Genomic DNA, 11,535 nt, shown 5'->3' on the forward strand with positions numbered 1-11,535 from the left:
AGTGTTTATTTTGCAATTGAAAATTTTAGAAATCTCCTAGATATTGATTTGTGATTATGTATCAATTATAACCAGTAAATAATAATCCCAATCAAACAATCAAGATAAAATTGCCATAACGATTTTACGTGAAAAAATCACAATTGGAGCGCCTCCAATTGTGATAAAAAAATTACGGGCAAAAGTCACCAAACAATCCACTAAAAAGATATAAATGAATTACATAAGTGTACTCTCAATTATCTAGCGAATCTATGCCCGAATTGAACCGACCCCCATGTGTCTTTTCCAGCCCCGTCTTCTTCTCGGAATTGCCTTGTCTAACGTTGAATCCACAACGCCGATGTCAAATCACGACAATAAGCCACTTTAGAATCCACCAAAGCTTCAGACCCAAATTCTCCGGAATTCACCGAAGAACAACTCTCTATTTTGTGAATAAAACAAAACAAACAAACCCTTTGATATAATCCACTCAATTCATGATTAAACTCTCACAGATATCAAAGGAAACAAGTAAGAAACTCCAGATGAAAACCCTAATGCCCAAGAAGAAGGTTTGGAAGCTGTAACCCTAAAATCTGATAGAACCACATATTTATAGAAAATAGGGCCGCGATAGTCATTCAAGCGAAGGATCTCTCGCTCGAGCTAAGAGAATAACACGCATGTGTTTTCCAAGTGTCTTCGCTTGAGCCACAAAAGTGTCGCTCTAGTGAGAAAAACATCTTCTCAGTATTTTTATAGTCAGTGCAAACTTTTGGGACCAAAGATTCTTCGCTCGAGCGCACATTCCTTCGCTCGAGCGAACAAACAACTTCGACTGTATTTTTGTTTTTTGCTTCGGGGTTGCTACCCCTTGACCCCGCCTGGGCGCTGCCTCGAACCAGCCAAGGAAAGTTACTCCCTGGACCCCCGCGAGCTGACCGAGTAGCTCTATTCCCGACATAGTCAGCGAAGTGACAAACATGAAAGAATTAACTTCTGAAACATCTTTACAATACACAATTCGGGTTGGATTCGCATCTAAAAACTCATAGCCTCACTAAAATAAAAGTTGAACAAAATTACAACTGAAATGAGTTTTGTCAAACAAGATTGCCAGGAATAAAAACCTAACAACAATCTTATAATTTAGCCATCGCTTGGCATGCTAATTTTTTTGACTTTTTGGCTATTTAAGCCACAAAAATACAAAATAGACTGAAAAAATAATAAGACAAAATGTCACATTCAAACTATAATCATTTTATTTTTTTTCTCACAAAAGTCAAAAAAGTCAAAAAGCCTATCCCAAACAAGGTTTTTTTGCCTCTTCTAAAATAACCAAAAAGTCAAAAAACCAACCCACATCCCAAACGAACCCTTAATATATATAGGGCAAATTATCCCAACAGTCCCTATAGTTTGGGACTCGTGTCACTTTGGTCCTTGGCTTTTCAGTTGTAACACATTTAACTCTGAATTTTAAATCTTATTCCAAATAAGGACAATTGAAGATACCATTGTTTAATTTCAATGGCAAAATAGTCAATTTAATAAAATATAAACTAATTTGACAAAAATAAATATCAAACAAATATTTTTTATTTTTAAAAAATTATTTTTATCCACCAATGATAAAATTATGTAAAATTGATAAAATTAATAAAAATTACATGATTAATTTTTAAAAATTAATTTTACATGATCATCATCCAAACACATAATAAAAATTAATTTGGTAAAAAAAAATATCTAAAAGATTTATCAATTTTACATAATTTTATTTTTAGTGGGTAGAAATAATTTTTAAAAATTCAAAAATATTTGTTTGACATTTATTTTTGTCAAATTAGTTTATATTTTATCAAATTGATGATTTTATCCTTGAAAAATCTAATGATATCTTCAATTGTCTTATTTGGAACAAGATTCAAAATTCAGGGTTAAATGTGTTACAATTGAAAAGTTAGGGACTAAAATAACACAAGCTCTAAATTATTGGAACTATTAGTGTAATTCACTCATACATATATATATATATATCATATAAAATCATTATATGATAATCCAACTATAATATATTATATTTAATATTTTATAATTTAATATATATCATACAAGATTCAAAATTCAGGATTAAATGTGTTACAATTGAAAAGTCAGGGACTAAAATAACACAAGCTCTAAATTATAGGAACTATTAGTGTAATTCACTCATATATATATATATATATATCATATAAAATCATTATATGATAATCCAACTATAACATATTTATATTTAATTTTTTTAATAAACTTTATATAATTTATATTTCTACATATTTTTATTTTCCAAATGAATAGAAAAGAAAATTAAATAGTTAGAATTACTTTTAATTTTATGTTACTAATTTCTTTTTTATAATTTAACTATTATTTTTAATATCAAAATGAGTATTTATTTTATTTTTTATAATTTAATATATATCATACAAAACTATTATATGATAATTACACTTTTATGATACGATAGAACTAAAATTATCAAAATACACAAATAATTTAACTAAAATTAATATATATATATATATATATATATAAGTATTCAAGCAATAATTTTATAAAACGATAGTGATAGTATTATTTCAATAAATCATTACAATCATTCTTTAATTTTAATTTTAAATTAAAATCAAAACTATTCTTTTATAACACACATTGTACCATCAAATATTTTTTGGAAAAAAATATAGCAAGTGCATTGCATGGGTTAACTACTAGTATATATTATTAAAAGTAGTGATTTTTTTATACTTAGGTGACACATTATAAGAGTTTACTTTTTTCTGAGAGAGTCACGCCAATATATATTTTGTTAATTATATATATAGTTTACACAATTCTAAACCTAATTTAAATTATGCTAACTTTACCTATTTTATATGAACTGTATTTGACAAATATTTCTTTTTCATATATTTTTCATGATAAATTGAGATAATCTATAAACCCAATACTAATTTTGCGTTTTACGTTTTTCTTTTTAATTCTTTTAAGGATATTAGGATTTTTTTTAAATGTTAAATTGCCTTTTTTTTTTCCCCCTCTTATTATGGATTTGCCCAATACCACTTTTATATTATGAATTTGTCGTTTAAATTTTATAATGACTCTATATATGAAATTATATTTTATTTCTTATATTATTTTATATAATTACAATTTACAAGAGGAAAAACATGTACAACAATGATACTCTCGAGGAACCTCTAAAGTTTGGATTTATTACTTGAGTTACTTTTTCAATTGTTGAACAGTAAATTCTTTTATGTTTTAACATCATATTACAGATGATTAATCACTTCACACATTAAGATGTATCTATCGTTTGGATGTTTTTATTATTTTTTCCTTTTGGGTTTAGATGTTGTTATGTGATTTTTTCTTAGTTAATCGTTGTTAAATTTCTTTTATATAGTTGATATTTTAATTTAATTAAGACTGTTTATTTTACAATCTTATAATTTAATATATATATATATATATCATATAAAATCATTATATGATAATCCAACTACAACATATTTATATTTAATTTTTTTAATAAATTTTATATAATTTCTATTTCTACATATTTTTATTTTCTAAATGAATATAAAAGAAAATTAAATAATTAGAATTGCTTTTAATTTTATGTTACTAATTTATAAGTATTCAAGTAACAATTTTATAGAACGATAACGCCAACATTATCAAAATCAATAATTAAAATCATACTTTAATTTTAATTTTATATTAAAATTAAAATTATTCTTTTATAATACACATCGTACCATCAAATATATTTTTTTTAAAAATAGCACATGCATTGCTAATCATTTACTAAATGAGTTATTCGTGAATTTGAGTGGTTTTTTCATAATTTTTGTTACTTTTTTCAAAATTATCTCAAGTTTTCTTTACTTTTGTAATCCGTCTTGTGTAGATGAATTTTAAAAGTAAAAAAATGTCAAATTCTTTTACGTATCCAACTCGTCTTGTATAAAGGCAAAAATAATCCACCAAAAGAGTTATCAGAAGAAAAAAAAATCCAAATACCCACCAAAACCCTACTTATTTATTTTTATGTCATCATATGGTTCTACTTTAAATTCATATTCAATTACAGTCAAATTAACGTGCGGTCACTACTAGAAATATGACTTTTGGCGTCTATACTTTTGCGACTGATTATTGAACGGTCGCAAAAAAATCATTTTTAGTGATCAAAATCTTACTTTACCATCTCATTTTCCTGACCCAATCATTTTTGGACATCATTATCTTATTTTACCATCAAAATCTTATAAAACTTGACTCTCTCTCTCCCCCTCTCAATCCGCCCCCTTTTTTCCCAAATCTGAGCTCTTTCCCTCTCCCTCTCCCTCTCAAAATCTGCCTCTCTCGCTCGAATCTGTCGATCGATTCAACTTTCTCAAGTCTACAACTGTTGAAGATTTCATAATCGGTAAGCCTAAGCACATCTTCATCGATTCAACTTTCTCTGTAATGATCCGAGAAATCAAGTTGTGTGTACAGAAATCAAGTTGTGTGTAATGATCGATTCAACTTGCTTATCCACTAATCTCACTGCAATCTTCACTGCAATCTTCTCGATCGATCAGGTTGTGTGTACAGAAAGTGAAGGAATCGGAGATAACCGAGCACGACTCGTTTCTACTGGTACAGTTCAGCTTTTGATTTTCATTTACAGGTGATCATAGCAACCTATATATAAATTTCACTATCTACTTATCTTCATTTTTGTGGATTGAATTCTGGAATTATTATTTGAACTTACGGTTTTCTCATATTCAGAATTAGATCATTGAAATTATCTTCAACATGCTCTTGTTATGTATTAAAACAAGCTACTGATTATAATGCTCTGTCACGGATAGGGAAAAAATGTGCATTATATATTGTATGAGTGATGTCTTCCTCTAGTTGATAAGCCTCAACATTTCTATAAGAAAATATAAATATGAGGCAAATAGACATATTGAGGGAATATTTTGATGTCCTGTAACAATTAGCATAGTTCATTTTCCTAAACCTACAATTGCTCAGTTCTTTATTCACAAATACAATTTTGCTCATGCATTGGTTATGTATTTATTTATTTTTAAGTGATCGTGAATATTATTTCCAAAACAACAAAATATTATATCAGATTAAATTTTTTATCAAATTTTGATTCAAATTTAATCAATATTAGAGATGCTCTAATTGATTTCAACCTTGCAAACTATTTCAAGTGCCCGTATCCCATGGAATTATGATAATGGCATTGTGCATTAACAACAATCAATTGTTGCATCAGCTTGTATATAAAGCCAGTCTTGATTGATTTGAATTAGAGCTAGCTTTCACATCTTTATATGGTTGCAATTCTGTGGGGATCATTTCAGTACTTGCAATTCTGTGGTTGTAAATGTCTTTCTTGTTTTTGTATATGTCTATTTTATTTATTTATTAATATATGTATATATATATATATATCACAGTCAAATTATCTGTACTCTGTTTCTAACGAAATGAATAAAACCATTTTCAGTATAAGAGAAGTCAGTTTGCTTTCGCCCAACTGGCTACTTCGGTTGAAATGATATAATGGAAGTCAGCTATGTTTTGCCACCAAAGAAAATCCATTAACTTCAAGAACAAAATTCATTCACTTCAAAAAGTAAACAAGAAACTATGACTTAATTCATTATGAGCAATAATCAAAAATTAAATTAACGTTTCTTAGGCTATTCAGTGTGAAGTGACCCATGTGATGAAACTATTGGGCTCCCGAAAATTTATGTTTTCATAGTAGTAAAATGAAACCAGAGCGTGTGGAGTAAGTTGACAGTGGTATCACATTTCTTTTTCTTTTTGGATACATTGGCGTACATAGCCCATGGGATAGGGAGTCTTGCTTGTGGCAAGACTTGAACCTTGACCTCCTAGTGAGGTACACGGGTTCTGGTGTCACGTTTCTGTAGTTGTTTTACTTTACTGCATTCTTTCTTAGGACGTTGAACTTTTTACATTTGACTGTGAAAGAATCATAAGCCACAACGATGCATTTTCTTGTATTGCCACTGACCTAACTTCTGGGTTCAAGTAAGCTGCCAATGGCATCATTTTACAAAGGATTCTACAACTTTTTCATGAAGTTCCTTTTTAAATACTTTCAAGGAATTGAAGTCACGAATCATGTGCTATATATACTTTATTGCTTGGTATTATTCGAATAAAAATTGAAGTTTTATTGATTTGTTTGAATGGACTTACCCAAATTTGAGTTCAGTTGCTTTGATCCTTTATAAATTTGCATTTTGCTCCCTTAATCAATTTATATATTTGTAGGGGTAAGGCAATTTCTTGACCTGGTCTTTTCTTCTCTGTTGTTTTTTTGTTTGGGATTTATTTGATTTATTTATTATATATTTTGAGCAGATGGGCAATGTTTGGTTTTGCTATTGGGATGCTTACAGAGTATGCAACAGGCTCCGATTTTGTTGATCAAGTAAAGATTCTTCTCTCCAATTTTGGTATTGTAGACCTAGAATGATTCACCTGTTTGATCTCCAATGCTATAAATACTCTCTGTTTGATGTAATTGCTGTAATTAAATACAATGTCACGTCTGCCACTGTTTTTATTTTTATTTTTTTATTTTTGGATTAAATTGTTCAATTTCATCTTTTTAAATCCACTTGAAATACATTTATAGAGCAGCTCCTACCCTCTATTTATTCATGATGTTCAATTTTATAAATTTTACTAAAAGTTTTCATGGGCCATTGGTTTTATTTGGTATACTTTTTGAACTATAATATGCACTTGTCATTATGATACTTTGCAAACTCATTCTTTTTATTGATGTGTACAAAAATAGTAAATGACCATCATTTACTATACTAACACTTGTTCCACATTTGGACTTAATAGATTTTACAGCTTAGCTATTATCAAATTTAACATTAAATTTTTTCGATCCATCTAAGTAGCAAAATTCAAATTCCCTTGTTGATTAATTACTAGAAGCGGGTAAAATTCAAGAATGATTGTCTTGATGATGGTCATACCAGTAGTTATTTAATTTTTTTTTCCCTTTTGTTTATTTATTTTCATTTTTTGACAACTCCACTAGTACCTGTCACATGCTAGTAAAATTCTATAGACAAATTTTAGATTAGCCCGATATTCATACATTCTAGCGAAGCGATATACATACCTTGACAGCTGCACATTAGCTTATGTAATTTTAGTTATAGTATGCATTTGAGATTCTACTCTTATGTGCTACTATTGACAGGAAGTTCCTTAGCTTTCAGGTTGAGATTCTACTCACAATGAAGAATTATTGGGACAAGCGTCTCGATTTGTTCTTCGCGGTTTCATTTCATTTAGTTACAATTTACAGTAGAGAATGGCTTTGTTCACACTTTCTTCTTCCCTTGGATCATTTCAATTGAAGCCATATTTACATGCATTTTAACTTGTTGAGATTATATTTCAATGTGCCTTATGTTAGTGGATGTTGACATGTTGTCAATGTGCTTTCCCCTAATTTATCTACTGCAGTTTTTTGATGAATGGGTCAAGAGATTGCTCTTCTCATCCCCTGTGTTTTGTTTTATTATGTTTTGTTCTAGAGATTGCTCTTCTTATATATGTATGGTCATAATTGCAGAATTTACATATGTATGATCATAGCATTATTGCAGAATTTATACTCAACGACAGTGAGTCCTGTCATAAAAATATATATGTATGATTATAGCATTATTGCAGAATTTACATGAGTGCACAACAAAGACTACAGTGGAGTATTAGGTGCCATTTCTAGAACTGAGCAGAGTAGTAATTAGTATTAGAAATTTAGAATTTTACCACCCAAGACAATTGGTGTTTTTTTCTATCTCCCTCAATTGGTGAATGTGATAATGAAAATACAGCCTGAGACGTGTAATAAGATGTCATAAGAACAAGCATAGGTGATTTATGTAGATTTCTCTAGATTTGAGTTCATCATTTCATTTGATTTGTTTCATGTGCTCCTGCTTTTGCCTTAGAAATGAGTTGTGACTTTTTTCAATTGCAATGGAGAGATTAATTTATTCTTCAAATGCCTCATAATACGCAGTGGAGCACTTCATAATGCATGCCAATGGGATGTTCATGCATGCATTTAATTTGTCATGATTGAATTTCATGTGCAAAATAAAAGAACAGACAGCCACTTTTTATTGACTAATGGACAGCTTCAATAATGTAAAATTCATCCCAGAATGGCAGAATTAAGCTCGCCATTTTTTTTTTTTAAAGCTCCAGCACAACTGTATGGCCATAATCAACGAGACATAAGTACTAAAAGGTTCTACTTGATGGACTGGAGAGGCATGAACTGGAAGTTGATTTGGCTGCTTATTAGAACTGATTATACTGACTCCTTTCTATGTTTTGGTGGAAATCACATTTCTTTTATGTTTATCTTCTTCTTTTTCTTTTTTCTTTTTTTGTGAGCGCTCGTTAAATAGATGGAAGGAAGGAAACATTCATTCCATTGACCCATTTGTGACTTAATACTTTGGAGGATGAAAAACTAAAATTTGCTTAACACTGCATCTTAGCTGTGTGAGGAGTTCTATCACGAGCCATTGATCCACTTTTATGCACTGAGGGTTTGCTTATTTGGATTACTGAATCAAACAGAGGAAACTTGAGACTTGCTGAATTCCTGTTATTCTTTTTTCTGTATGAAGATCAGGGAGTACTATTATGCATTTATTCCAAATAAATTACAAATGCAATATTTTTAATGTGCACTTATGGATCCTCCTTGTTTGTTCTATTTGTCAGTACTATACACAGACATGCACTAGTTCCTATATAACCCTTGATTCTTCTGCCCCGTAAATGTGATTTGTTTCATAAACATGTTCTAATTCATTACTATCTCTAGGATGTTACGATACTTTCTGCATGACATTGTTGGCAGAGCTCTAGTTCTAACAATTTTCCGTGCTTTATTTTTGGCTTTAAAACCATAGATTAAGCCCCCAACCTCTCCTGAGGGTCGCTTTACACAAGTACTTTCTGTTGGAATTGGAGGTTCTGCCCTTGGACCACAGTTTGTTGCAGAGGCGTTGGCTCCTGATAATCCTCCTCTCAAGGTATATAATGAACTTGTATTGGAACATTTGTTTTTACAATGAGGTTTCTAATGCTTGTCACAATTTTTTGTCCTTTCTGCAGATAAGTTTCATTGACAATACAGATCCAGCTGGCATTGATCATCAGATTGCACAGCTTGGCCCTGAGTTGGCTTCTACGCTTGTAATAGTTATATCAAAGGTCTGCATGGAAGTCATTTTTTTTGCTGCTGTTGTGTTAGTCGTCACAAATCACAGTTCAAAACACGTTGCTAATATGTTTCCGGTTCCAATTCTACTCAGAGTGGAGGCACTCCAGAAACAAGAAATGGTTTATTGGAAGTACAAAAAGCATTCCGTGAAGCTGGCCTGGATTTTGCAAAATAGGTTTTCATCTCAGGTTCTTGTTTCTGCTTTTATTTAGTTTTCTCAGCTCTTCAGAGTGTAAATGAAATATACTCCCTATTATTATTATTGGTTTGAAAATAGAGTAAAGTTTCTTACTGATTAGCTTTTAGCTCTGCCAAAATTTTTGGGTCCATTTGTCCACTATGGTCAAATGTCTGAGACTCTTATGCACAAGGAACTTTTTTTCTTCAGACTTTCTTACTTTTCATGCTACATGGTCTTTGCAATTGGCTTGATTCGTATGGATTAGGGATGTTTAAATTGTATTATAGGTCCTAAGAGTGACTTGATTTTGTTGTTTATCCTAGAGGTTTGAATACACTCTTCCTTTTTGTCACTACATTTGCTGTTTAGAAGTGTTGGGAGTGTTAGATATATATATTTAGACATAGATATAGTTTTTCAACTACTTATCGAAAAGTTTGTATGTATAGTTACTTGATTGCAGGCATGGCTACTTTTAATACTGATTTACCCTTGGGATTTGTTTATGGTGTGTAGCTTAGCTATAATTGATTATCATTGTCTTCATGTTATACTTGGTAACAAAGTCCAAATTTCTGGGATGCACTTGGCAAGTGTTAGAGAACCGGTTGGTTAGTCCATCCCCTTAACTTGTTGCACATCCTCAACAAATTTCTTAGCAAAATTAGCTGAATGGGATTGAGTTATGCTGCCATAAGCCAGATGTTTTGTTTTTTGTTTGTATATTTTTTTCCTGACTGCGAAATGTATGACTTGTTGCTTCATCTATTATTGTGCAGGGTGTCGCAATTACACAAGAGAATTCATTATTAGATAACACTGCAAGAATTGAGGGATGGTTAGCTAGATTTCCAATGTTTGACTGGATTTTGAATATTTTGAGTTGATTTTTTTCCTGATATATTTGGTGGTCAGGTTTCCTATGTCTTTAGAAAGCCTGAAGTTTCAGATATTGTGATATTTAAGGTGCCTCCAATTCTTCAGGTGTGTTTCTCATCTTCAAAGTAACAAATAAAATATTTTGATCAATTCATTAGACACTAATACATTTGTATGTATTTTTTGGGTGCGCCTTGTAGGAAATCGGCTATAGTTGAGGTGATGTGTTTATAAAGCGCATTGTTGCAAAGGAACGGGATTTTGTTGAAGTAAGTTCTCTTCTTCATTTAACTGAAAAATCCCATGTGCTTCATCTTGACATCTAATGTTTAGTAATTATGTGCCTTAATAGGTACATGATGTTAAGTTAATGGTGAATGGTATTGTGCAAGAAGAGGATTTCATTTTGGAACCACTTGATTATGAAATGGAACCAGTGGTAAGAACTCCTGCTTCTTTGCTTTATCAAAGTGAATTTCTTATCATTAATCTTATTAGAGTCCTAAAACATTTACCATATTGGACTAAAATTTGCAATTTCTATTTCTGCAGCTTGTGCCTGAAGGTTTTGTATTTGTCATGGGGGACAACCGCAACAATAGTTTTGATTTGCATAATTGGTAATTCCGGGTCACCAATATTAGAATTGCTTAGAAGTAATTTATTTGAATAGTGTAGCTGTATTATTCGACAATTCCTCATAAAAATTCTTTGATGTGAATATATTACTAACATCTAATATTAGAATTGCTTATATTTCATGATTCAATAAGTATTTATATATTGGCAAATTACGTTCCAAAATTATGTTTCAATTATAACCAAACATTTATGAAGGTTGAGATTTTTGCAAATATGTCTTTACGTTTATTGTATATAATATTTGCATATATATATATATATATATATATATATCTGATTGTAGGTATTTTTTTTTTGTTTTTTTTTTTTTTTGCGACGGTAAGATGGTCGCTAATACATTGTAGGCCTTTTTTAAACTCTTTTGCGACGGCAAAATATCAGTCGCTATAAGTAGGTTAGGCAGTCGCAAATAGTTTGCGACTGTTATTTTGCGGTCGCAAAAAGTATTTGCCACCCCCACATTCGC

The 11,535-nt window shown here is 30.6% G+C and overlaps 1 protein-coding gene across 4 annotated transcripts; it reads left to right on the top strand.

Annotated features, from left to right (window-relative positions):
• The first annotated feature begins 4,421 nt into the window (after positions 1-4,421).
• LOC114321416 (glucose-6-phosphate isomerase 1, chloroplastic-like) lies at positions 4,422-11,196 on the top strand. 4 transcript variants are annotated; one of them, XM_082888264.1, is made up of 9 exons: positions 4,422-4,720; positions 6,454-6,523; positions 9,054-9,176; positions 9,259-9,357; positions 9,459-9,555; positions 10,328-10,532; positions 10,628-10,696; positions 10,780-10,866; positions 10,980-11,196. In XM_082888264.1, the coding sequence occupies exons 1-5, from the start codon at positions 4,563-4,565 to the stop codon at positions 9,540-9,542; spliced, it is 534 nt and encodes a 177-aa protein (XP_082744390.1). In that variant the 5' UTR covers positions 4,422-4,562; the 3' UTR covers positions 9,543-9,555; positions 10,328-10,532; positions 10,628-10,696; positions 10,780-10,866; positions 10,980-11,196. The 4 variants fall into 4 exon arrangements, with proteins under 4 accessions (XP_082744390.1, XP_082744389.1, XP_082744387.1 ...); XM_082888263.1 differs by having other exon boundaries at positions 9,459-9,542; XM_082888261.1 differs by having other exon boundaries at positions 9,259-9,555.
• Positions 11,197-11,535: the final 339 nt, after the last annotated feature.

Source organism: Camellia sinensis, chromosome 9, assembly GCF_055761805.1.
Source record: "Camellia sinensis isolate YWXY chromosome 9, ASM5576180v1, whole genome shotgun sequence".
Taxonomy (NCBI): Eukaryota; Viridiplantae; Streptophyta; class Magnoliopsida; order Ericales; family Theaceae; genus Camellia; species Camellia sinensis.